Here is a 27445-nt window from a genome sequence, read left to right on the forward strand (position 1 = left end):
CCTCTCCACACATCCCATTTGGCTCTGAAATTCTGTGATTTTCGGCAAAAACAGGAAAAAAAAAAAAAAAAAAAAAAAAAACCCTGTACGGCCTCTAATGCCAGATTTAAGAGAGTTGGCCGAGGATAGAGTGGCTCGCTGAGCAGCTGGGGAGAAAAACAGGCAAAAAAGAGGGGGAAAGTCCAGCCCCTCTGGCTCAGCCAGCAGCACCACTTCCCCAGCACTTCAAGGCTGCACGTGCAAGGGCATAAGGGTGCCCAGCAGCTCCAAGTATTTCAAATGCACTCAGGTAAAAACGGATTTTAAAGCCAGGATGAAAGTGCCTCTTACTCACCCTACAGGAAACACACTACACAGTAAAGTCCCCGGCGGTTATTCCGATCTCCCTCACACACACGGCACCCCACTATGGAAAGGCAACTGAAGACAGTCCCTTGTCAGCATTTTTACCACAACACTTATATTTTTATCTGCAGGAGATGCAATTTTTAACCCCATTTTAACACATTCTCAGCACAGATCCGTCCTCCTCCACCTCTCACGGCGAGGACAGATCTTGCTAACCCTGCTATCCACGCACAGCAACAGCCCCTGCTCCACTTCTTCCTGGCTTTCCGAGGGACAAAGAGTAGCAAATTAAACAAAAAAAAAAAAGATATTTGGGGCTCTGCTCCAAACCCACATGCTTCTAAACTGAGTCCCCAACTTCTGGTCATGGTGGCAAATAAGCTGCTGGTGCTCTCTGGCCATCTGCACAGCTCCTTGGAGAGCCTGTATTTAATGGAAAGCAGGAGTTTCACCCCTCCTGTACCCAAACTATGTGTGGGTTTAAAATTAACTATGCACAGATGCCTTTACACAACTGAAGCCTCCATTTTATTTATTTTTCCCCTCCTGAAAAGTTAGCAGGGGGGGAAAAATATGTTTAAAAAAATCATTTTTTCCTTCAACAGTAATTCTGTTGACACCGAGCGAGGGTAAGGGAAAAAAATACTCAAAGTTAAAAATACCTCTTCTAACTGACATTTTTAAGAGCATGTATATGTGTGTATATACCCACACACGCAACCACACGTGTACATACAACTCCACAGCCAAAACAAACAATAAATTAATATTTAAATGCTACTGATGTCAGATAAAATGAAGCCAAAGATTTTTTTGTTTTGTTTTTTTTGTACCTGCATTAAATTAAATTAAAACCCAAACCCAGTTAAAAATACTAAGTTTTCTCATTGCTTTTAACAGCTAAGCTGTCGTGGCATGTTACTGACGGAGAGCAGTAAAAATGCAGATTTGTTAAGGATGAACAGAAATTGGTTAAGCAATTTGGTATTTAGAGACTGATGTATGTAACAAGATGGCTTGAGGGGGGTGTGGAGGGGAAAGGCTGGGGAAGGGAAGGAATAAAAACACACACTTAAAAGAGTCATTTCACATTGTAAAAATAAACAGTATGATTTTCTCAAAACACCAAGCAGGCCTACAGCATACAAAGCAGGCTAAGTACAGGCAGACTTTAGACAGCTACTGGGTCATTGACATCTGATTTCTGTGATCTGTCCAAATTCTGAAGGTTATTTATTTTTGAATGTCCAATTTGAGACTGTACCTTTTTTTATTTTTTTCCCCCCAAATAAGCCAATTCTCATCACTGGAAGATTTTTTTACCCCCCCATATGTGCTGTGCTGTTGACTCCAGAAGTGCTTATTAAAAAAAAAAAAAAAAAAAATATATATATATATTACAACTATCACATGGGAATGACTGTGCAGGGAACTGGTTATCCCTCACTGCTTTGTTTTTCATTGGGGTGAAATCACTGTCTAAGTTGGGGAAAGGAGAGCAGGGAAGATATTACTAAATTCTTAATGAAAACAGAGTATGGAAGTGAAGGACATATGGGTCTTTGGTTTCATAAAGCTCAAGGAATTACCTGTCCTGATAGTTTTCAAAGACCCATGTGGCTTTAGCCCACATTTGCAGTTTCCTCTCCAAGGTCACTGGATTAAAAAGCACAAGCTTTGCCTCTCACGGCAACGTGATGTTTGGTCTGCAGGAAAGCAGCGTGTCCCCACCTCCTCCATCTCCAACCAGATGAAATAAAACAGGTCCTCCTGCAGCTAATCCTACCTCTGACACAGATTCAGGCAGGGCCATGGCCAGGCAATATCCCTGGTGGTGGGACAGTCTGCACCACGGCTCAGAAACCCCCAAGGGCAGCAGCAGAGCCTTTGCACCTTGGACCTATCTGCAAATCCTTCCCCTGGCTGCGCTAAGGGCTTCTCAACAAGAACTTCTGCAAACAGAAGAGCATTTCTGGAGTCCTCAGTCACATGCACACGAGCAAACCCTTCCATGCAAGACTCTTCATGGACAGAGAAAAGTCAAAAAGCGGACAGCGATCATCTTCAAAATTAAAATAACCAAGAGAACGCAAAGAGCTACGTGTCATTATTCACGGAGGCAACATCGAAACGTCTCAGGCTGACAGATGACATAAAGAAAAGTTATTTTGCCTACCTACATAACAATGGTCAAGGTTCAGGTTCATGGCTAGTGACCCTCGCTGAGAAGTGTCTGCCCTACAACCAGCCAACCACTTTGCTTCTTTAGTGCAGCGTGAGAGCAAATGCAAGAGACCGACACAGACATTCAAAGCATCATGGATAGGGGCAGGGGTGAAAGGGTTGGTCAAGCAGCTGCAAGGAGAAAGCGAGCACTTCTAGAAAAGCTGAGGTTATTAATCGGTTTAGTAATTCAGGGAAAGCCATTAGAAACCCTATTACCCAAATATCCCTTCAAGAAATGCTTCTGACAAAGAACGACCCCCCCAAAAAAAAAACAAACCCCAAAAGAAGAAGTCATTTGCAAAAAAAAAAACCAAAAAACCAAAAAAACCAACCAAACAAACAAGCAAACAAACAAAAACCACGAAAAAAAACAAAAACCCCAAATTGTAACCAATAATCCCTCCCTGCCTCCCCCTCCATGCCCACCTCCCACCCCAGGGGGTTTTGCATCTTTGGTTTCCCCACCATTAAATGACACCCCAGAGGGATTTACGATGTGTTTTCCCATTTGTTCCAGATTCCCCAACCTCCTCCCATATCCCCTCCCTTCCCCAGATTTCATCCCATAAAACTGGGATTTTCAATTTCTTTTTTTTTTTTTTTTTTTTTTTTTTTAATAAAGCAGACAGGTTACTTGAAAAATAAGCAAAGGGACAAGTTACCTCTCTGCTTACCTGGAGCAAAACCAAAAGGCAAACCCAAAAAAACCCCAAGAACTTTGCACCTAAATGGGATTGATATCCTCAAAATTTCCAACAGCAGCAAAACAAACAAAGAACAGATGCAGGAAGGAACAGGGAAGGGAAGAATGGAAGTTAACGCAGACTCTTCATGGAAATGAGGCAATCTCAGCCTTACATAAAATTCACTACCCCCACAACTTTTTGGGTTCTCTAAAGAACAATTTTTCTTTTTTTTTTGAAATATATATTTCTCTTTTGGGTTTTCTTTGAAATGCACTGGTGGGTCCAGCCCAGAGTCACATCAAACCAAATCAGTGTTCTGTATCTCTCTGTCACGTTTGATCTTTTTTATATATAAATTTTTTAGCTTAAATTATCTTTATTTGGAGATTGGGTTCGGAGGGAAGAAAAACCAAACAGGTGCATGGAGGAAATTAACATCAAAAAAACTCAGAAAAAAAAAAAAAAAAAAAAAAAAAAAAAAAAAAAAAAAAAAAAAAAAAAAAAAAAAAAAAAAAAAAAACACCAAACAACAAACCAAACCAAAACAAAAGGCAAACTATCCAGCCCCATTTTCAATTAACAGCCCTGAGCAGTGTGAAACACTAAAAGGCTTTTGCTGAGCTACATCCAGCTCTGCCATGTAACTTAGATGATAACAACTGGGGATGTTCTTGCTTAGCATTCAGCCCAGCCGAGCTACTTTCTTTTGGGAGCTGAGGGCTCATTAAAATGACCTTTCCCCATGATTATTATTTAATGAGTGCGCTCTAAAACAGAAACCCCTTGTGTCTCTGGAGGAAAAGTCTCAAGTAATCTCTTTTCCCACTGAAGTACTAATGACAGGCTGACAAAAAAAAAAAAAAAGCTGCAAGAAAAAAACTGGGGTGAGGGTGAGGGAGGGAAACTGCAGAGTCAAATTTAATGCAGTAATTGCCACATCCTTGAACACCGAGGGTTACGTCTGGGCATCTGAAAAAAAAACTTACCACCCAAAAAGAGACAAAATAACTCAACGTACAGGTTTTAAAAAGTTTAAAAAAAAAAAAATCTGATTGATAAATACACCCAGCCCCCCCTTGTAGCAGCAAGGAGCAAGTGCCTCCATGTTTTATCTGCCTGTCTCGAGAGAGTCTATCAGGAAACAAACTGAAAAAGATAAAACCAAAAACGGGTGAACAAAATAAAAATTAAATTAAAAGGGTTGGGGGGAAGGGAGGGGAAGCCTAGGCTTTATCTGGACAAAGGCAGCAGGGATATTTGAATAATAGAGAGTACCCCAGACTAGGTTAATTCCAGTTCTACTGATGGGGAGTGGGAGCAGGAGGGGGATGCAGAGCAGGATGGAGTGAAGCGGCAACCTAATCGCCTGATAAGAGACACAGCAAGAGAGACAAGGTACACAGGTTTAGTTAAAAATGAACTCGGTATGTTTAATAAAGCTTGGTATACCAAATTGCAGTACAAACATCAAGTCACACGGCCACACAACAGTATCCCGGTATTAAAAAAAAAAAAAGCAAAAAAAAAGGGGAGAAAAAGAAAGAAAAAAGTGGGGAGGGAAAGACAAAGGGGGAGGATAAAACGGGGTAAAAAAAGAAAAGGAGTGGGGGAAGACAAAGGGGGAGTAAAAAAAAGAGGGAGGGGAAAAGGAAAGTAATTTAAAAAAACTCTTTCAAACCTTGACAAGGCTCATGCCAAAATAAAATAAGAATAAAAATAATAATAATAGCAATAATAATAATAATATAATGGTGGTGGTGGCAGCAAGGAAGGAAGTGAGGGTAAAACTGAAGGGAGGAAGGGAACAGGAAAGCAGGGAGAGGTGGACACTAAAACCCAGTCGGTATAAAAGCTCTAAAAGAGCCAGCCAGTAAAAATATCACAATGATACAGGTACAAAAAGGATAAAAAATAACCGTGGGGTGATAAAGCAGGCTACGCTGCCAAGGACAAAGATGGCCGCCCTGGCTCCGACCATCAAAATGGCTGACCCCGGCCCACAGGCCCCTCACTGCCTCGCCCCCGCCCCGCTCCCACACGGCCACGGCAGGGGGTGCGTTTTGGGGGTGTGTTTGCTATAAACTAGTAACCTTGATCGAACGAGTCCTCCGAGGAGTCGCTGAAGGAAGATCCCGCCTCGGCCTCCCGCAGCAGCAGGCAGAAGGGCTCCTTCCGCCCCGCCGCCGCCTTTGGCTTCAGCGGCCGCCCGGTTGCCGCGCTGCGCGGGGCCGCCTTGGGGCCGCCACCCGCCCGGCCACCCTTCCTGGCCGTCGTGCCGTACAGACCGGGCGGCCGCGGCTTGGGCGCGGACGGGGGCTGCGCTGGCCACTCGTCCCTCAGGGATCCCTCCTCCTCCGAGTCCGTATCTGTGGTCAAAGCGGGTGGGAAGAGCGTTACATCACAGAATGGGGGTTTGGGGGTTTTGGGTGGGTTTGGGGGAGCTTTGGTGCATTTCTTTGCGATGATGCTCTAAATGAGGAGGTGAAGGAGGCTACAGGAGGGGCTGTGTGCTGTCATTGTCCACTCCTGCCCGCTTCATCACAAGCCTCGTGGTGCTGAATAAACAAAGTAATTCACATTTCCTTCTTTCCATCAGAAAAGGACACTCTCCACCTTGGCCAAACACCTCCTGTTCTCCCTTCAGACAAGATCCAAGGAGTGTTATTATCTCAGCAGCAGAAAACTGAGGCAGACACTTCTGCTATGAAGATGTCCACCAAAAGTGCACCAATGTCAACAACTGGAGCATCGATGTGAATTAGTCTTCACCATGGTGATACTCAACACACTCGACCTAAATCTCCTTTTCTACGTGAACCAACTCTCTCCAAGGGTTTTCAACAGAGGCAGCACATCTAACTCCAAATGTCTGACTCCAAATACACCACCACAGACACCGAAACAGGGCAGGGACCGAGCAGCTCCACGGTCTGCGAACCGTGGCTTTACAAAGCTGCTAAGCCTCGTGGGCGGTGAAAAGTCACCAGCAGTCCTCTCTGGCATCTGATGAGTGGAACAGGAAACATATGGTCCCCCTGGACACAACAGAAGTGGGTATAAATTGTCCCCTCCTCGCTTGTGAACACACCATCAGTTCCACAACATTACAAACACTGCGGCGGGGACTGTTCCAGCCTGTGAGCAGCAGCAGATGCTCTCCAGCGTTAGCTCATGTGGGGCATCACTCCCCAACTCCACTGCATTGGGTTGTAGAGAGGAAGAAACACGGGATGGCAAGTTTAGGAGGCCTAAAGCCCAAATATGCAAATTATTTTGGACACCTGACTTAAAATTTGGGAGAATATGATGCTCAGCTCTCCCTTTGGATCTATGCCCAAAGTTTTCAGGACTCCAGCTACAAAATCAAGACATTACGAGGCTGAAGGACTTGGCGCCAGTCCCGCTTCTCCTCCTCCACATGAGCAGCCCACCAGTCATGGGAGGTGCTGCCATATGCTCAACCTGCCTCCCCAAATTCACCACGCCTGAGTGACCAAATGACAGGCTGAAGGCCTTTCCTTGAACCTGCACACAGATGAAAAACCACACACCAAAGTTGAGCCATTTCCTCCGAGCTGAGACTTGTGTGGTAAAGGGGCCCAACTCCTACACTGGAACACTCACTGGACAGTGGTCAGATAAAAGCTCTCTCAGGTCTGGGTGGGAGCTTTTGTTCATGAAACCACAGTACCAAGTGCAAGGGCACTGTAAAAGCTCCCCCTGCCACGAGCCAAAACTTTTAGTTCCAGCAACAGCCCATGCCTCCTCCTCCCATTAGCTCCAGAGATCCCAGTTCAGGAGCCATGTGTCTGTCCTTGGGGGGTGAAGAACATTCAAGAACAGAACTGCTGGGTAGCGTGCACAGCACGATCAGCCAAAAGCTGTGTTCAAGTCCAGTGGACACAATGGCTCTTATTTTGCCATGTAAATGGCTAATTTCATGCCAAACATTTGTTCCGTTGGAGAATCGCTAGTTCATCTTCCCCGTTAGTGAGATTTCTAAACTGGTGTTGCACCGAGAGATGTATTTGTTACGCACACAAACACCCCATAAAGGTTCTAACACGGTTTTAAATAGCCGCAAGCAAAGGAAAAGATGCGTGTGCAAGTGAGCTGAGATCATTACACAACCGGGTCTCAGACCATAAACTCTGCCCTGATGTCTGCCTGGGTTGTTAAAGGCTCTCCTTCCTTTGGTTCTACTGTTTTCCCGACACTACTGGCAATTTCGATTTTTCCTTCTGTACCAGGGGTCGGCTACTGGAACCTTTACCTCAGGTGCACTCTGGGTTCAGAAATAGCAACCACCACACAGGATGTGGGGTGGGGACAATCACTGATGAGACAGATGGGAAGGCCGGGCACAGTCAGCCAGGAACCAAACCACGACACTGAAGGGCAGGAGGATGCTCAGGAACATCAGTGTCACTGGCAGGCTTTGCCTTTCCAATGGACTCCATGGCATAATCCTAAAGCCAACCCCACTGCACTCAACAAGGACTTCAAAAGCCAACTCTAAACCATCTCTGGAGTAGAGGCTCTGAGTGCTTGTCTGACAGGTAGAAGGAGGGGTCTTACTCCCACCAAAAGCAAGAATTTTTGTGGGTCCACTCAGGTTGAACTGGGTCAACTTCTTTTTGGAAGTGTTTTCCCCCACTGATGATGAAAACAAAACGGGTCAGGAAGAGGAACGATGATATTGGCTTCCTCTTGTACAGCAAGGTGGGTGGACAACCCATGCTGACCCCAAAGATGCAGCACCATTGATTAGCCAGGGAAGAAGTCACTTTTAACTCATGAGCAGAAACAGACCCATCTCCAAGACCCCTTCCAAGAGGCCAGAAACCCCCACCACAATCCCCCACAACACACATAGAAGAGATAGGAGAAGAGATAAATGATGGGTTACTTACTATAGGAGTAGCTGCTAACTTCAGATATTGCTGGTGAATGGGAAACCTTGAGCTGATTTTTGACTTTTAACCCCACCTCCATCTTCTTCATTTTGGCAGCCACTTTGTTTTTACCTTCCTTGGTGGTTTTCAGTGGGAGGCCCAGGTTCTTGGCCAGGCTCTTCTTCTCTTCCTTGCTTGGCAGAGCCTCGTGGGGTGGGAGGTACCTACTGCCACCTCCACTAGCTTTTGCCTTTCCCACAGAGCTGTCGGCAAACTTGAAGGGGGATTTGAGCTTGTCTTGTTTGGTGAGTGACAGGGCCTTGTCAAGCTTGCTGGCCAGCTGCTCTTGATCTGATGGCACCTTCTTCTTTTTGATCTTTAACTGCCAGGGTGAAAGGAAGAGACCAGGTGAACACAGAGCAGACATCATGGCAGGCCTGAGGGATTTTACGAGCCCTCATAACAGCCTCAAACACCCTAGTTAATAAAGGATAAAGATGATAGTCTTAGGTCCCAGTTGCCATAACCCACCATAGTGCTAAGTAGGAAAAAGAAGATGATGTCAGCAAACAGTACAGCTTTCCTCTTACTGAGCACTACAAAATCGCAAGGTTAACTTAGAAAAACTGAATGTTCCTCCAAAAGAAACATGTTCATAGAACAAGACGTTTTGGAGTTCTTTTTCCTCAACACCTGTTTTTTAGTATACGTTTGGGTTGGTTTTACAACCTTTTCTCTGAATCATAAGGATTAAAAATCTCCTTTACCCAAAACCCCAGCCAAATAAATACGGATTTCCACATAATCAACCAGCTCCAGAGGCTAGGATGCCAAAAAGACCCAAATATTTCACAGCTAGAGCATCAGCACCGCTGCATTACAGCCAGGACTGTTATACCCTTTTCAGTATTTTTTTGCTTCTTGAAAAAAGTAAATATACTTTACATGTGCTACAGCCAGATAACAGCAGCTCTAACTCAGTACTTTGCCTGTGCACATTTTGGATTTCATCAGCAGCTTAAAGCTCCAGTAAATATCTCATTGCCTTAACAGGAGCAGAAGAAAACCCTGCATTTAAAACAGCAAGGCTGCGCTCCCCTTCCTCCCTCCCTCCACCACCTTGACAGGCGAAGGGGTAACACAAGCCCTGCTCTGGATTCAGAGCTTGGTGCAGCACTGCAATGCTCTGGCTGGCTCGAAGGCACCTGACTCTGCTGCCTACCAAAGAGGTTCAACCTCTGACAGCCAGCGTTAGCCCCTCCACTGCACAGGCCTCTCATGAGCAGCATCTAAACCCATGTGAACTGATAGCAGACACTGGAAGATCAGGAGGAGTTGTCCTACAAGCCAACACCAGCAAAGCAGGAGCGAGATCGGCTTTTGGCCCATGGCTCCATCTTCCCCACGAGGGCACTGACCTCATTTGAGAAGCTGGGAGCCGCATCGTGCTCTTCCCAGTTCTGGTTCCTCCCTTTCATCTTGCCACTGCTGCTCTCCACATCCTCGTCCTCCTCCGGGAGGGCTCCTTTGTGCCTCTTCTTCATGCCCTCGCCAGTCTCAGAGTCTTCAGAGAGCAACAAGGACTTGCTCAGTCTGGAAGCCAAGTACAGCATGGGTCAAGGTGGGAGGTTTTCCTCCCTGTGAACCCCACCGAGCTCAAAAGTGAGGTTAAGTGCCTCCTAGAACACTGGGGATCCTCAGAGGGAGCCAAGTCCACTGTGAAGTCACAGCAGTTTGGACAAGGTTTTCCACCGAACAGGAGAGCCAGGGAGCCCTTCTTGCACACTCTTGGCCACCAGCACAGATGAGAGTGCCTGAAATCAGAGACCTGCAAAGTGGTCTCTGAAAGGAAATCCTTGGTGGTAACAGCCACCAGAAAGCGCCTGATTTGGTAGAGAGCAGCAACAGGAAGGACAGACAACTGAGCTGGTCCTGAAGGTCTTTTCCCACTTCTATTTCCACTCTGTAGGCCCAGGGAGGTGCCTTGCTGCCCAGGCACTTGCTTTGGTTGCTGGGGTATGAGCAAGAAGGTGGCAAGGAGCTGTCACGTGGGGTGAGACTGAGGGACAAGAGCACTGCAGGGACTGGTTCACTCTGAGTGACTACAAGCCTGGACCCTCTGCAAGAGGCACTTGCGATCTGCGTCACTGGACTTGCTTTGGGATTTGGGGGAAAAGAAGAGGGTAAATAAATAAGAAAATAAAATAAAAAATAAAGTAGGTGAGACTATAAGCACATCTTTTCCTACTCCCCAGCCATCTCCAGCAACTATCAGGTGGAAGATCAGTCAACACCTCAAGATCCCTACCGAGCCTGCATTAACAGCTCTCATATGCTGCCTCCTTCACACTAAACCTGCTGGTTGTACCACCACCACCACAAAGCCACTGACACAGGGCAGCCTTCTCAGCTTCCAGGCATTTTCCCTCCCGTCCATCCTCTCTGCTGACCTCCACAGACAGCTAAACCAACACCTCAGGCCCTGGACACGCACTGAGGGTGCATCTCCATCTCCCACGCCAGCCTGCTCAAGCACTCCTGGGATGTGGGGACATGCACACACACCATCACACACGCACACAAGCACAACTCCAGCCACCTCTGGATGCCTCCAGCCTGTCCAGCCACCCCAACACAAAGAACAAAACACAGAGCCACCGAGAGGACAGATTTTCAGAAGCGCTGGTCAGTGGGAGCTGGGCACCTGAATCTAATTTTCAGTCTTGAAAGGACATTTGCAAAAATATAGAGCACAAAGGAATGCAGCTTGGAGGTGCCTTCCCACTGAAGAGGCCCGGCCATCTACGGATGGTTAGATGGCCAGCAGTGGTGGGATCCAGGCATCCAAACAAGGGCAGCTGGACTTGCAAAAGACAAAAAAAGCAGAGGAGAGAATTATCTAGAATCTTGAAAGAGAGAGGTCAGGTGAAACCAACTCCCACTGATTCAGGGAACAGAGAGGAAGACAGAAAAAACACAGCAGAAAGGTGCTACCGAGTAGATAACCTGGAACAGCCCTGCTCTTATCGTTTTTGACATCAACATCCCCGCGATTAGTTCTACAGCACCTGCTTGCACCATCTGCTCTCCTGAAAACACACGAGGACACACTCCCTGACACCACCAGCTCACCTACAGGTCCCTGCCCAGCCAGCTGCTCCGCATCACCTCACCACTGCTCAACTGCCTGTCCTGCTTGCACCCAACACCACAGACACGTGCTCTACCTGTGGGGAGGGAGGACGCTGGCACCGTATTCCCACCGTCAGGACACACTCACGTTCGAGGCACACGCTTCCACAACACCACTGCAGCCAGCGACCGGCCACGGCGAGCCCCCGCCGCGGCCAAGATGCTCTCCCCAAGTAAGACCCTGGAGCAGCGACCCTGCCATTTTCCCGTCTTCCCCAAATTCCAGCCTTACTTTCCACTCTTGCTGTCACTCTTCCCTCTCTCCTTAATGGGTGACAGAGCGCTTGATCCAAGTTTCCTCTTCCTGGGCCTTCCAGGGCCTCTTCTCGCCAAGCTTCTACTTTTCTCGTCATGCTTTTCCCTTTAAAAAAACCACACGCTTCACTGTTAACCAAGGCAACAAAAAAAACTAAAAAAAAAAAAAAGGAAAAGGAAAAAAAAAAAGCAAAAGCAAACTTTGCAACCAAAAAGCAAAACGAATAGGAAAAAAAAATTAGAGAAAAGAAATCCAAAAAGAAGAAAAAGGGAAAATAATTAAAAGAAAGCAAGCAAGAACGGGAGCCAACCCAGAACCTTTGCCTGCCACCAAACTGCTAAACTGAGCTGCTGAAGCCAAGGTTGTCTCTAACAGTCTCCCAGCTGCATTCACCAGTTACCAGGTTGTCGTGTCACATAGCCTAGGAGTGTGCTGTGCAAAGCTCTGGCGGGATGTACCAGGAGGAGAGGAGAGGAGACAGGGAGGGATGGAGGGCTGTTTCCTCTCCCGGACCAAAAGGCAGTGGAAGTGCCCAGCTGGAAAAAAACGAGACCAAGTGAGTAGCCTGAGACTTACTCGGAGTCCCTGCGGCGCTGCAGCTTTACCAGCTCCCGCTGTTTCTCCTTGTAGCGCCGCTGCAGCTCCGCCAGCCTCATCCTGTAGTCCAGCTCCATCGCGTCCATGTTCTCGATGGCCGATTTGATGGAGTACATCTGAGGTGAGGAGGCAAGAGGGGGTGAGAGGGTCAGACACGTCCAGGTGGCGCCCACTGGGTGCCCTTGCAACGGCGTGCAGGCTGGTAGAAAGCCCTTGGTGCTGACAGGGGAGCAGAGACCCCTCGCCCACAAGCACAGCCCCAGAGCAAACCCGCCAAGCAAAGATGTTCTGTGGCTTATGCACAGAACGGCATCAGCTTTGAGGGACTGCAACCCTGGGAAAGAACCCGAGGGATACAATACAGCCATGGAGTCTCTTTTCCCTTATTAAAAAAGACAGATCACAATATATCCTATCTTGCAACACTTACTTGCTGGGTACAAAATAATTTATCAGGCCCCCTCACAGGGAAGAGTCAGCAAAGAAAAAAAATCAAGGAAAAACCCTCCTGACACTATATTTATTGTTGCCAAAACAGTAACACATGAGTTCCTCTGGTTTTGTATTTACAAACATCACTTCTAGGGCTGCCCAGGAACACCAGGGGAGCGCCGGCTCGCTCTGCTGAATGCAGACAGGAGCACCAGCCCCCCCAAACTGGGGCTGCGACAGTGAGTCGTGGAACTGGATGCACTGGAGCTTTTCAGGCTCAGCCACGCTAAGAGCTACTTACTGGTTCATCTTTCTTCTGCATCCAGCTGTACTTTTTGTTGGGATTCAGCTCTCGAGGCAGCCGGATGGTTTTCAGACTTTCCATAAAGGGGGTGGAAAGTACTTCCATGAGCATGTGGGTGCTGGCAGCCAGCAAACTCTCCAGTGTTGGCCGGACAGGAAAACTCTCTGGACCTGCTGGGAAGGACAGAAAAAAGAAGTTACAGAGATTCACATTCCAAGACTGCTTCTCCAACAGGCACGAGGAGAGGCTGATGGTCCTTTCTGGGCCACGGTTGCTCAAGGAGCCTCCCAGCCACCCTTAGCCCCCACTTGAGACCTCCTGTTGTACCCAGCCATGGTGCAAGTGGCAGTTCCCATCATGTCTCACCTCAGGAAGTTACTGGAAGGTGAGATTCCTTTCAGGACCTGCCAAGCTCTTGGAAAGTGTCATCTGGAGCTACTGGGGCCCTGCTGTGCCAAACCCCAACAGACTGTAGACTCAGTGCCTGCCAGAAGGGTGTTACCCTGGCAGCTCCCGGCAACTGGGGCTTCGTTTCCGCTACGCATACCGCAAACTGTCTAGACATGGCGAGAGCCTTTGGAAGGGGAGAGCAGTACAAAAGCCACACGTAGCTCAGCCTACTGCAACAAAACCCCTGCTCCAACTCCATCCAAAATACCAGCCACTCCTGCAAGTCAGGGCAATGCTCTGCTTGCTGCCTGGCTGAGGCTGCAAGAGATCCCACCTGTGCCTCGGCTCCCTTGCCCGCACGGAGAGCACAGGGACCATACGCTGGGAGACGCACCCAGGCCCAAAGCTTACCAGACTCCACACTCTAAACTTACTTTGCATTTCTTGCTTCCGTTTTTCCAGCTCCATCTCTGCAATTTCACTCAGCAAAGTGATCCCTTGCAGGAAGGAGTGCTCCAGGGTCTGGTCAGTTAACACTTCCACCTTCATCTGGGATGGAGTGACAGCGGTGGTAGTCAACAAGGAACAAGCCTGAGGCATTTCTGTAGCAGCCACCAAAGCGTTCATCCCAGCCAGAGGGTCACCCGGCTTGATGTCCAGATCGGGGATCTGGCAAGAGATTGCCTCTTCTGTATAGGAAGGGATCTCTGGCCCCTGCTCCCCCTCCTCAGGGGGTAGGCTGGGAAACTCCCTCCCCCGGGGCACATCGGCGCTCTGCAGATCCATGGCTACAGAGGCCTCCTCCCGCTGGGGGGTCAAGTCCATCTCCGGTGGCTCGTTCTCCGCATGCACGAGCAAGCCATCATAGTCCATGTGCATGGAACAGGGTTCTGCTCCATTCCCTGTCTCTGTCTCAGCCTCTGCTTCTGCAGGACAGGCCACAACCTGGTAAGGAGGTGGGCAGCTCTGGAGGTCTTCCTGGTCCTGCTCCATAGCGCCCAGGGTTTCCCCCTGATGTAACAGGAGATTGCAATTGTCCACGTTCTGCACTGGGACGGCAGCGGAGGCGGTGATGTTCAGAGTCCCCATGTCCTGCTCACAGATGCCTTCTTGGCTTTCCTCCATCTGCACCTCTGATTTCACCCTCTCTTCCAAGGATTCCTCTTCTTCTGCTGCTTGGATGGGTTCTAGGATTTTGGACGGAGACAGGTGGATGGGTTTGACCTCTGAGGAAAGCTCCATGTGCTCAGACCCTTCAGCAGGCAGCGGGACGTCAGGAGCCAGGCCATCTGCATCAGATGCTGGGGCAGGCTGGATGAGGTAGGGATAGTGTCTTCCAAAGGAGGGAGGCAGGGACTGGAATGGATATCCAGGGGGGATCTCTGCAAGATACCAGAAAGGACAGGCTGTGTAATGGATGGGTCTCCAAAGCACTTTCTTTCTCCAAGGCATAGAGATGGTTCCCTTTGCATTCATCACCTCTGGTCTCTTCCTGTTCTCAAGCAGTAACTGCTTTCCACATCTCTCTCCTGTTCAAGCTGCCAGAGATAGCAGCACCCCAGAAATCCCTTCTGCACCTTTCCAGCACTCTCCTGCAGCTGGAGAGAGATCTGCCTCTTGCATCCTCTCCCACTGGGACTGCAGCCCTGGAGGAACCAACCCAGGCTGGACCCAAGGGAAGAAGAGACCCTACAGCCCCAGGTGCCCCTAAGGCCCAGGCATCCATCCCAGTCCCTCACACCACCCCTGCTCCTTGCTTCTCCCCTGCCTTTTAGAGGAGCTATGTGGTTTTCCCTAAGGGAAGGGACAGAAGCAGGAAAGACTGAGGAGAAAAAGGGAGGCAGGCACAAACACAATGGGAGTCTGCCAAAGCAGGGCTCTCTTACCTGGGAACAAGGTCTGATATGGACCAGCAGCCTCTTTTTCCAGCTCCAAGTCTTTCTTCTCCACGGTCTCGGGTGCCTCTTCTTTTGGAGGGATGGCAGGGGCAGGGGGTGGAGAGGCAGGGGGTGGGCTGGAAGGATGGGAGCTGGGGGTGGCGGGGTAGGAGTAGGCTGGCTGCGAAGGTGGCTCCTCCATCTTTTGGATCACCTCAGCTTTGAGCACAGACACAGGTGAGGCCCTGGGAGAGAGGGGAGGTGGACTCACAGCCTTGCTGTAGGACGTGGAGGCGCTGGGAGACAGCACGGGTGGTTTTCGGTGCACCAGTCCCGGGGCTGAGGAGGAAAGGCCTGATTTGGCACTGTCCAGGCTCCGCTTCGTCACCTTCTCTTCCATATCCACACGCTGCTCATTGGCCTTCAATCTCTCCTGCGACAAGAACACAGCAAATCTCAGCATGACACCTCCTCCTGTTCCTGGAAAGCAGCACTGACCTACCACCAGGTAAGACCAAAACATGGTCTTATCAAATATGCACCAGAATAAAACACACGTTACCCGATGCAACACCATTTTAAGACCAATTTGATGGAGGGTGACACTGATCTGCAACAGCTTCTTTACAAATTCCCTGTTCCAGGAGTCCTGAGAAGCATGTTTCAGCTTCCACTTGCATCCAAAGCAAACCATTTCTGTTTCTAAGTCTTGCAAGCCCATAAGTAAAACCAAGGCTGAAAAGCAGAGGACCACTATAAAAATGAAGTGGGTGTAAAACACCAAAGCTCATGACTTCCAAAACCATTTTGTGAATGGGAGCTGTCTCCAGGAGCCAGTGTGATTGCTGCAAGTCCTGCAGCTGCTTCTCTGAGCTGTTCACAAGGTTTGTTTGGAGGTGACCAGGGATAAAACCACTAAACTATACAGAGACACCCCTAGAGAAGGAATCCATGTCACGCTGCTGCTGGGCAGCTCTCCTGACAGCACTGCTCAACAACTCTACACCAAACCCATCCAAACCCCAGTCTAACTGCAGGATGCACCAAGTGCTTCATATCCCAGGGACCAGGGAAGGATCACTCAACGCATCCATACCCTTGAGACACACTGGCCACACAGGCACAGCTGCTTCATCTCCCCAGACACTCCAACTTCGGGCTCGTTTCACACCCAAGCAAGAAGCTCTTGCAAACATACCACGAGCTGGGCACTCCTCTGCAGCTCCATGGCGTGGGCCGCTTGCTGCTGCAGGATGTACAGCTCGTGCTGCCGCAGCAGCTGCTGATGAGAGAGGAGCTGGAGCTGGTGAGCGTGCTGGAGGGAGCTCCTGGTCGGGGGGTACATGGCAGGCCACAGTGGGGGTGCCCGGTCCATCAGCTCCGCTGTGGAATGAGCAGAGTTGTAGTCAGGGAGGCAGCAGAGGATTCAGGATTACGCAGGGCAAGCATCTCTATCCCAGGGCGTGGGGGGTGACAAACACTGAGCTATGTGGAAATGGAGAGGGCAGAGAGTGCTGTCTTTCATCTTGGCAGCCCCACTCCCATCACCCCTGGGGTCAACAGACTTGCTTTGCTCTCCAGGCACTCTTGTTTCAACTGAGTCCATGAACAGACTCTCCTAACCAAGGACTCTACCTCTGCAGGGTCCTGCAGGGGATGAAGAGCCACCGCTGAAGATCACACATCTCCATCTCCAAAACTCACCTAATCGAAGGTCATCTCACACCCACCCTACAGCTGTGGCTGCTGGTCCCCGTGGTTACATATGCTCCTCTCTAGCCCTCTCCAAAGCCCGTTTTCCCCACAGCTGCCAAAGAATGGCCCTCAGGGACACGCTCACATCCTTACCGAAGTGTGGCAAGTGCTCGCTGGGGATCACAACAAGCTGCCCCGACTGCGGGTCTCTGGCAAACTGGTAGGCGGAAGGGAGAGTTCCCCCCATGGCAGGGGGGAAGCCTGGAGTCATGCCCTGGTGCAGGGAAGGGTGGCCAAGTCCTGAAAGAAGAAACACCCGTGCCACAACTCGGAGGACGCAGGCAGCTCCCACCCAGGTGAGAAGTCATCTACCATTTGACTGCTCCAAAATACCCCCTTCCCTCTCCCCTGTGATCAGCGAGCAGCCTCACAGGACACACAGTAACACCTCTCCCTGGATTTTATCAGTGTGAACATCCCATGGGCACCTCTTCCTCCATGGGCACTCACCATAGGGATGGCCAGCCAGCCACATGGAGGGGCTCCCTGTCCTGGGGAGCCAGGGATGGGCTGCCAAGTGCGAAGCTGGGTCTGCAGACCAGCGCCCGGAGCCCGCCAGGGCTGGGCCTCCCGTCACCATGAGGTTGGAGTTCAAACCGTTCGTGGCGCAGCTGGAGGGGTGGATCCGGGCAAAATCTGCCAGCTCCTTGCTTTCTCTGTTATGTGGGAGGCAAGAGAGAGAGAGAGAGGGTCTGAGTGATGCAGGAGCCCAAGGGTATAGACCGGTCTGCAGAACGAGTGTTTGCGAACCAGGGTCAGTCACTTGAGGAGAGTTGTGATGGAGGTGGTTAACATCATGTCCAGAATAAAATATCCCATCTCTCCATCCCCTCGGAGCAGGTATGGATTCGCAGAAGTCTGTTAGGATTAGGATCTGCCTGTATTTACCCCCCCCTCAATATTTCTCTCTGGTGCCAGCACCTACACCAGAGGGAAGCAACTGTCCCCTCTCTGGACAGACTGTCCCCGAGCAAGAGACCCCATCTCCCTCCAACCCTCACCTGAGCAGCTTCTCCTGATCCCGTTCCAAGCGCCCTGCCAGGAGGTGGCTGTCCCGGTGGCGGCTCCTCTCATCCCCACAGTCATCTTCGGAGCGTCCGTGCCCTAAGAGACAACCCAGCACCGTCAGACAGGACAAACAGTCTAGGGAAAGCTGCCCCCCCTGCTCTGGGCATGGAGAGGCAGTACATGGGAGCCAGCACACCCAAACATCACTCTCTCTCTCCTCAAGGTTGTTTCATGTTCAAATCCTGACGGACCAGACAAGGCTCTCTGTGTGATACTCTGAATAGATATTCTCACTGAGGAAGCTCCTGGTAGCACACAGGTTCATGTGGTCTGAGGTTCATGTCTTCAAGATATCATGGGACCCATTCACCAGGCCAGGCTGGTCTCCCAGGGCAGGACAGCCACCAGCCTGGGAGTAATAGGACCAAGGGGACCACTGTTGCTGAAGGACAGTGGCACATTTCCCATCTCACAAAGAGTTGAGGTGCAGCTAAATCTCTACATCAAACCACCCAGCCCTGCTTAGCACGTCTCATGGAAGGGAAGGGTTTTATCTCTGCACCTTCTGAAGCAGCTTCTGCACTTGTAAACCAGTCTGGGAGCACTGGGTATGCTCTGAATCCCCGTCCTACTGCAACAGGCAGAACCAACAATACAGACCATCACAAAACCAGCGCGCTCCGCTCTGCAATTCAACCCGTTAGCAGAAATCTGCAACTCCCCCGAGACACGCAACAAGAAAGGGTCTGGCAAGGCAGGGACACATATGGCAGATGAGGGCAGGAATCCAAAAAGGGGGGCTGGATGTTTGGCTGGAGTAGCCGCTTGTCCGGAATCAGAACAGCTCTTGCAGATACAGCCTGGCATGGTAGCAGCTGCGCCTGTGAGGGGTTAGGAGGCACCTGCACACGAGCAAGCAGCAGTGCCAAGTTTGGCTCTGCCAGGACCAGGTACTGGGGCCATCCTTCCCTTCTTTATCCAAGGTCTTCACCCCACCACCTGATTTTAGGCTTACTTTTCCCTAGTTTTTTTTCCCTAGCTTCTTTCTTGCATACTCGTTTTCTCCACAGTTCCCTGCTGCCCCTCTCCACATTATGCTTCAGTGATATGATCCATTCCTAAATCCCAGCCTTGCTTGCAGCGAGCACCCAGATTGTCTAACAGGGTCAGGAGGAAGGTGTTTGTTTCCCCCAACTCCTGGTGCTCTCTGCCCAGGCCAGGCTCTGCACCCCACAGGGCTCAGCAGAGCAGCACAGCCTCGCAGGACTGCACCCCAGCAGCCCCTTCCAGGGTCCTCGCTCTCCTGTCTGGATATGGTTTGGCACTTGGGAAAGCTTCTCAGAACATCAAGTCTATTCTGCTGACAGGCAGTCTTTTCAAGGAGAGCTCCACTGTGTATTTCCACAAACCTGGACAGCCCATGGGTTTTTTGCTGTCAAGTCTCCAACTCCCTCAGCTTTTACTGTCAGAAGGAATCCAGGAACAAGACAACATCTCTCCCAGCTCCTTTCCCCAAGGCTCCCTTCCTGGACTCCAGGCAGAAAACAAAGATGCTTTAAAACCTGGCACAAAGCTCTCTCTCCCGAAGGACTTTCCAGGGTCACCACATCTCCCTCGCAGTCTGCCAGGACACCACGTGCAGTGGCTGTCCCCAACCAGCCCCTCCTCAATTCACTGAACGATGCCCCACACAGCCTACACTGCTCACTTTTACTACCCAGCCTCCGAGTCACGAGGGCTCATAAATCCCTCCAGAGCCCAAACATCATCCAGTGTCTCTCCACGTTCACTCAAAAATCTCCTTGCACACCCTAGCCCAGGTTCGTCCCCCTTAGAGCCCCTTTTGCTATTTCTTCTCCCTGATCAATGCCCAGCTGTCTCTTTGGTGTCAGCAAAATGGAGCAAGCCCCTGGAGAGCTCACAGCCTCTCTCCTTGCCACAACGTGAGTTGACCCCCGCCCCCAGACTTTCATCAGAAACACATTATTTTGTTATTTTACCATCGCTCCTCCCTCTCCCACCTACGTTCCTCGCACTCCGTTATTTCTAGACGGGTTTATCATCTTTTTTTTCATCTCCCATCCAAACACACACACACGGACACACACACTCTTATTCCTCTAATTCCCGCCCAGCCTCCATCCTGCCAACAGGACAGTCCCCTTTCTGGACAGACCGATGATTGTCCGGACAGTGAATGATCATTCTGTCTATATATATGAACATGACGCACGGACCGCATAGAGAAATTCAATCAGTTATGCATGGAGGAAAGGCTTAGGCCCGTTCCCTTGACAACCAATGCCCGGTACTAAATACTTGCATTTTACTTGCCAAATACTACAGATTAGCCAACTAAAGCCTGCTTTCTCCTTCTTAAAAGGTCTAAACATTCAAGCACCGTCCACTCAGCGCAAGCAAGCTAATGTTATTAGACGAATATCTCCTGGCACACAAAGGGGGGGCAGCATTTGGGGGGCGAGAGGAGGAGAAAAGCAGTCTTGTTTTCTGTCTGAAAGCCAACTGCATCACTTAGCAACGAGCCCAGAGGCCTGCCAGAATTCAACCCTTGTTTGCAGCCTTTTAGTTCAGCTCAGTAAATTACATTTAACGCAAGCTGGGAGCGTCTGGGACGATTGAACGGCTGAACAAACAGCTCCCTGTGCTGCCCACGAGGTCCTCGGTCGGCTCCCGCCTGGCCGTGGGGAGGGCACTGGGAGGCGATGGGAATGGGGAGAGGGGCTGTTGGCTGAGAGAAACCGCGTCTCACCACTGCGGTTCAAGAGAGGGGGGCAAAGGCAGAGAAATGGGGAAGGCAAGGGCTGAAAATGGAAAGGCAACCATCGCTCGCCTGCCGCTCGCTTTGGCATCGCTCCTTGGCACACCAGAGCCCCGTGCCAGGCAGCCCCCAGGCGTTATCTCACTACACGAGCCAAGCCAAGCACCAAAATCTTTCCAGTGCCATCCCCCTCCTGCCGGGACCACGGCTTAAATTGAAACCATTGAGATTAAAACACCAGCACAAGGGTGGTTCGAGGGGCTTCTCTGTCACTCCCTTTGCTAATGGATCAAACACATGGAGAGGGGTTGCCCTCAGAGGTGGACAGAGGGGACAGAACCTGGAACAGAGGACTGACTATGCCTTGCACCAGGGAGTCTCACTTCCCACTGTGGTTTACAACATGCCCTTCGCTGTGAAGGGAGGCAAAGGGAGCTGAGGATGCCAAACTAAGCTCATGGCACACAGTCTGCACGGGGTGGCTGCTTTTCCCGGGGAACAGATCCCACAGGGAAGCCCCTTAAGACACATGTAGGGAACCTACCTTTGATGCTGCTGAGAGACAGCGAGCGATCCCGGTCTGCCAAGCTGGGCCCCAGTTTGCTGCTGCTGCTGCTGTTGTCCTTCTGCCGGGCCACAGCCACGGCGATGCCGACGGGCAAGTGCCTCACCTCCACCTCGCCCTGGGAGCCGATGCTCTCACGGCCGAAGGATTTGGCACTCTCAGGTCTCTCGGGGTCCCGCTTTAGCTGCTTCGCTGGCTGCTGCAGCAGCAGCTGCTGCACCTTGGAGGCTCCCAGCTGCGCAGAGTCCAACTTCACATTGCCCAAACCGCCGAAGGGGCTCTTCTTGCCGCAGCTCTGCCGGGACGAGGTCTCCTTGGCAAAGCTGCCGCTGTACTTGATGAGGCTCTGCATGGCCGACCCTTCGCCGTGCGAGGTGGGGTGCAGGACGTCGGCGGCGCCCCGCGAGCCCACCACCGAGGACCGCGGCAAGCCACTGGGGTCAAGGTAGACCTTCTTGGCTTCCTCCTCCACCCGGGTGACGTGGTTGTGCTGCGCAGCCAACACCGCCATCTGCGTGGTGGCAAAGTTGCCCATCTCGAAGGGCTTCCACTTCTGCTCCGGTGGTTTCAGCTGACTGTGGTCCAGGTGCTGCCGGGAGGAGTCCAAAGTGCCATAGACCTTTGCTGCTTCCTTGGAGCTGGATCGCTGGAAGCGTTCCCGCTCGCAAGGGCGATGCTCTGCCTCCGCACTCGGCTTCAGCAAGTCCTTGGAGGCCAGGAATTCCCTGCTCTCCGGAGAGCCCAGCCCCGGCCGGTTGAGGAAGGGCTCTGAAGTGACCTGTCTCTTCAGCGCCATGGAGTTCGTCCTGATCACTGAGCCCTTCTCTCTCAGAACCTCCATCCTTTTGGCATCGCTGTGACAAGAAAAGTCCTGGGACAAGAGCGTGCGGGAGGCATCCGCAAGGCACCGCTCCGTGGGCGACTGCAGCACCCCCACCTTGCCAAGGTCCTTGTCCTTCACCTTGTTGTCTCGGGCCTGCGAGGCGATTTGGATGGGCCCGCTCCTCTCGTCGTAGGCTTCGACCGAAGGCACGAAGGTGGGGGCGATGACTTTGTGCTCCCTCCCCAGCTCCTTGGCCGGCGGGAAGATGGTGTACATGCTGGAATGGACGGGCTGCGGAGGGAATGTTGTGGCCGGCGTCATCTTCCCCGTCTGCGAGGGGTGCGGGGACGGGCAGCTACAGGAGACGTGCAAAGCGCCCACGGAGGGCAGGAGGGGCTCCCCCCGCTTCAGCCGCTCGGCGTGGGCGTGCGCAGAAGGCCTCATGTTCTCGTCGTGCCGAGCGGGATCCTTGGCACAGCGGTCCTGCTCGGCACCCAGGACCTTCAGCATGGGGTCCCCGCCACCGTTGCAGTTGCTGAGGGAAGAGCTCTGCAGCGGGTTCTTGGACTTGGGTTCCCCGCTGCCCGTGCCCCGATTTGGCATGTGCTCAGCCAGGAACGGCGAGAGACGCTCGCCGACCTTCACCGCCTTCTCCACCACACTCACTTTCCGCTCGCTGTCGGGCTTGGTGTCCTGTGTGAGGTCAACCACACTGCGGGGCCGGGGCTCTTCCTTCGGCTTGCTTTCCTTCTTGGCAAAGGGCAGGGACAGATCGCTCCGGCATGCCCGCTCCTTCCCACCGGGGTCTTTCAGGCCTTCCTTTGAGCTCTTGTGCAGCTGCCCAAGGTCCTTTTCCCGGAGCAAAGTGCTCGACGTGTGGCTGCCCACGGTCCTTGAGAGGGGAGGCTGAGGGTGCAAAGCAGACTGGCCTGCGTGGCCGGACAGGTAGAACCCATCTGCAGAGCAAAACCAACCAAAATTATCACAGGCCTCCAAACCCTTCAGTCCTACATACAGACAGGCAAGAGGTGGCAAATGGGGAAGGAATGGGTTTCAAGGATGCCTCAGACAGGAAAGCCCAGGGTAGAGGAGACCAAGTAGTTTTCTCCATGTGGGATGCAGGACAGTCCTGTCTCTGATGCACACTGGGGCTTCAAGAAGGGATCTGGCCAGCTTCCATACAGCACAGCCACATCCAAAACCTTGGTACTGCTAAGACCAGGGAACATCCCTGGATGATTGATCCAGGGATTTACTGCTCTTCACCCCCAACACCCCAGCATCCAGCAGCCAAACAAGCCCAAAGGACAGGGTGAGCACCCAGGAGCAACCAGGAGGGCCAGGAAGGGCACACGGGGCCCCAGACTCACCTTTCTGTGACTCAAAGAGGCTGTGCTGTCCCAGCTGGGCCAGGAGCGGACTGCCGGCACTGGGAGGTTCGAGGTGGCTCAGGGGAATGTACGATGGGTAGAGACTGTTAGGCAGATGGGAAAAGCCTGCAGAAAATGGGAAACAGAAGAGGGAAACATGTTTCATCCCAAGCGGCACGCTGCCTTGGAACGAGCCCCGCAGGAGCACAGACTGTTGTGGCTGTCGGTCCCTCGCGCGCCAGGAGCGCCGGCGGAGGGGACACACACGGCAACAACACGCACCACACGCAGCCCACTGTGAGGAGCACTGCTCAGAGAACCCCCCCCTTTGGGTACTGATCCCCCACTGCTGGTCCCCCAAGTCGCCCCCAGGCAACCTTGCAGGGTTCCAACCTTACAGCAAACGGAGCGTGCTGCTACCCGAGCAGAGCCTTAACCTGGAACAAAACAACCAAACCACCTGGCTGATAAAGCTGTTTTTATCACAAGCACATCGACCTGTGGGTGAGGACGCTCCCCAATGTACTTCCAGAGCAGTGATAAGACCCTCTTGCCAGCACAGCTTTGCCAGCACAGCCCGTCCCAGCTGCAGGTGGCCATGACTGGGTATGGGCTTTGGGAAAACACGAGAGCATCCTTCAGAGCAACTCACACAAAGCACTGTTTCCTGCATCCAAACCCAGCATCTTATCCCGGAGGAAGGCAAAAAAGAGCACAAAACGTGACACCCATCCACGAGCTGATATGAAAGCAGCATGTCCCCAAGGCCCTGCTGCCAGCAGTCTGGATGATGTCCTGGATACTGGGCCCCCCAGCAACATCCTCATGCAAATCACCATCAGCAGCGCTTCCTCAGTGAATACAATCACCATAATAGTGGTAATAACACATGCTCTTGGCTACAGGCAGCAATTCCTCTCCAACACTGCCACCAAACGACACCCATGCAACACTACAAACTCTAACCCCCGCCAGAACCAGCATCCCAGTCAGTGCCATCGTTTAAAAACGGAGTAAAAGCCATCAAGAGAGTGTGAAGGAGCCCTCTGCAACCCTCCTCCCTTCCCCTCAGCCCCCATTAGCAACCAACTTCCCCCAAAATTCAACGATCCTGCTGAAAGCAACCAGGCAGCAACTTCTGTCGAGAGTCCAGCATCCAACCGGATCAAAACATCATCACACCAAAACCCAAGGGGAGGCAGAGAAGTTCAGTCCCCGAAGCTGCACGTGGAGCACCATCTGCGAGAGCTAGTCAATATTTCACATTATTTAGACAGCCAGGATCTCTCTTCCGCGTACATGTTTGCATCCCGGCATATGGGCTTCACTGACGCGGTGCTCCGCCCAGCTCCTGGCCCCGATCCATCGCCCGACAGATCCCAGCGGCACCACCCGCACACGCCAACCCTCCAGCGGCAGGACACAGGGGAGCTGCTGTGCCCACGAAGTTCAGCCCCGAGCCCGTTCCCAGCAGGTAAATCTTGCTATTTAATCCTGCGCACGGTGCTGGAACTGAGTGTGCGCGCATGTCCCCACCTCTGCTTGGGAACCCCAAAACCTGCACGGTGAAGCGGTTCCAAACACCTTTCCTTACTCCCGGGCCTGGAGAGAGCTGGGTAGAACCCAGAAGCGCTCAGCCTGGCTCAGCTGTTGAGCAGCGCTGCTCCACAGCGTGTTTGCCTCGGCCGTGCCACCGTCACCGCGCCGCTCTGGCGTGGCTGGGCTGGCAGCGAGCCAGCATCTGGAGCAGGAGCGACACATTTCCCAGGGAAGGAGAGTCCCATCTGGCAGAGCACGTGGTTGCAGCATGGCAAACCCCCTGGAGCACCCCACGCCACACCAGCCCCGCGGCCCCAGCCGCAGACATCCCCACGTGAGCCCCTTCTCCCAGCCAGACCTCGGTCCCAGCTGCAGCTGCTCCAACAGGCGGGAACACCGGCATGGAGATCGCGGTGAGACACATCCCACACTGCAGACACCACTGAGCACAGATGCCCATGGCATGTCCCCACCTGCACGTCATGGAGCCACCTGCAGAGCTCCAGGGAGGGGACACAATCCAGCCCTGCCATCCAGCACCAGGACACCTGCACACGGCTTAAGCTACTGGTACCCAAAGAAGTATTTTGGTACCAGTTGCATCCCTGATCTGACTGGGGTAAATCCCTGCTTATGCCACCTTATTCTGCCAAGTAATAACGCAGGGTTAGTCCCAGCCCCAAAAGTTCTGGGGTTTCCACCACAATCAGCATTATCACATCCCACTACAGTGACTCAGCCTCAGCTCAGGCCTGCAGGAACAGGAGGAGGAATAGGAAGTGTCCAAGATGGGAACAGGTTCAGATGGACAGGCTGGAGATCCTGCAGGGTAGTGTCACTGTGACAGCTGGGGAAACAGCAGCAGAACTGAGCTGATGCCACCAGCCCAGCCCCAAAAACCAACTCCAATCAGGTAGCCCTTCCCAGGGACTCCCACAAGTCCACAGCAGCAGCGCTGCTCCTTGGAGAGGCGTAAGCCCAGCACAGGAGCCCAAAGCACATCCCAAAGCTTTGCAGGTGGAGAAACTGAGGCACAGGCAATGACTTGCCCGCATCACCAAGCTGGCCAGCAGCAAAACCAGAACACCGCTTGAACCTCAGCCTCAGGTCTATCAGTGATGCTGTTTTCCCTTGCTAAGTGCCCAGAGAAGCTGCCCAGGTTGTATTTACCTGGTTTATTCCCTGCCAGGAACCAGAGCCGGAGCAGGGATCTGAGCTACAGCCTTCCTGGGGATGAACCTAATGCAAATCCAACCCCGAGGCACTGCCAGAGCATCCCTTCCTCCTTATAGCCCTCCAGCAGCCTTGCTGACGGGCTGGCATAAGACTCACACACAGCCTGAAACCTGCTGCCCCGCTCCCCTGGGCAGGACCTGGAGGAGAAGCTGCTCCTCCATGCGCTGAGGAGCTGCACTCGCAGGAGGCGGCCGCGGGCAAGTCACTCCCTCCTTGGATCTCCGTGCCAGAAAGCGATGCCAAGGGGAGAAACTCTACCGCAGTGAGCAACTCACAGCTCACCCCAACCATGGGCTTCTGCCAGGAGAAAGGGAGGGGAAAAGGGGAAACCACAACCATCCCCATCCGCCCGGGGCCAGAGTGTTTGCTGAACCAGCGCAAGATCCGCTTTGCCCAGGGACACGCCAACAGGTCTCGGCAGGCTGAGCCACGCTCCTCCAGCCGACTGCTTGCCCAGAGGCGGGCTGGCACCACGGTGCAAGGCAGGGAGGTGCGAGTTGGCAGCACTGCCTGCCCCAGACTGGTTGTGCCCCCCTTTCCTGCCAAGTTACGCCACGCCAAACGCGTGTGTGTGCCCATCAGCACGGCCTCTGACCGCCTAGGGAACGTCCCATCAACATTTATGCCAGCATGGGCACGCAAGACGCAAAGCAGCCCAGCTCTGAGGCTAAAAGGGTTTAGGGCAGAGAGATCGTCCCTCAAACCACCTTAATCCTGCAGCAGGGTGAGAGCCAGCAGCCAAAATGCAACCCCTGTGATGCTGCAGCAGGTACGGTGGATTGGCACACCTGTCCTACTCCCTCCCAGCTCCAAGATGATAAAACATACCTATTTTGCACAACCAAGACATAAATCACAAAGGGTTGTTATTAGAGGAACTTGGCGGGTGCAGATGTGTCAGCCCAGTTGAAAACATCTTCTTCATCTTTGCCCGGCTCTCCAAAACGGCACGAGTTTGGGGGGAAGAGGTACAGCCGGGTGACTCACCACCAAGAGGGGATGTGACCGATGAGGAGATGAGATACCAGCGACCGCACAAACCACACACCAAACGTCTGGAGGCCGGAGGTCGCGCTGGGGGAAGTGAGAGGGAAACAGGCCCCACGTGCTCAGCCCGCCTGGGGTTTGCCAAAGCTCCCCGTGAGGACGGAGCTGACAGAAAGCATC

General features: G+C 52.2%; 1 protein-coding gene across 3 annotated transcripts in view; it reads right to left on the reverse strand.

Annotated features, from left to right (window-relative positions):
• The window catches only part of TNRC18 (trinucleotide repeat containing 18), a 53548-nt gene that overhangs the window by 13375 nt on the left and 12728 nt on the right, over positions 1 to 27445 (reverse strand). The window contains exons 2-15 of one of the 3 annotated variants that reach the window (XM_027889452.1): positions 23504 to 23629; positions 21290 to 23089; positions 17960 to 18062; positions 17409 to 17614; positions 17052 to 17198; positions 16402 to 16586; positions 15213 to 15636; positions 13761 to 14708; positions 12934 to 13106; positions 12180 to 12316; positions 11580 to 11708; positions 9574 to 9748; positions 8174 to 8537; positions 5351 to 5626 (exon numbers count right to left, since the gene is read on the reverse strand). In XM_027889452.1, coding sequence (XP_027745253.1) covers positions 5351 to 5626; positions 8174 to 8537; positions 9574 to 9748; positions 11580 to 11708; positions 12180 to 12316; positions 12934 to 13106; positions 13761 to 14708; positions 15213 to 15636; positions 16402 to 16586; positions 17052 to 17198; positions 17409 to 17614; positions 17960 to 18062; positions 21290 to 23089; positions 23504 to 23629 — 5193 coding nt within the window. Of the gene's footprint in view, positions 1 to 5350; positions 5627 to 8173; positions 8538 to 9573; positions 9749 to 11579; positions 11709 to 12179; positions 12317 to 12933; positions 13110 to 13760; positions 14709 to 15212; positions 15637 to 16401; positions 16587 to 17051; positions 17199 to 17408; positions 17615 to 17959; positions 18063 to 21289; positions 23090 to 23503; positions 23630 to 27445 lie in introns of all 3 variants that reach the window. The other 2 variants (XM_027889451.1, XM_027889453.1) reach the window with 2 other exon arrangements.

Source organism: Empidonax traillii, unplaced genomic scaffold, assembly GCF_003031625.1.
Source record: "Empidonax traillii isolate 1590-97213 ecotype Southwest subspecies unplaced genomic scaffold, ASM303162v1 scaffold263:size1499331, whole genome shotgun sequence".
Lineage (NCBI taxonomy): Eukaryota > Metazoa > Chordata > Aves > Passeriformes > Tyrannidae > Empidonax > Empidonax traillii.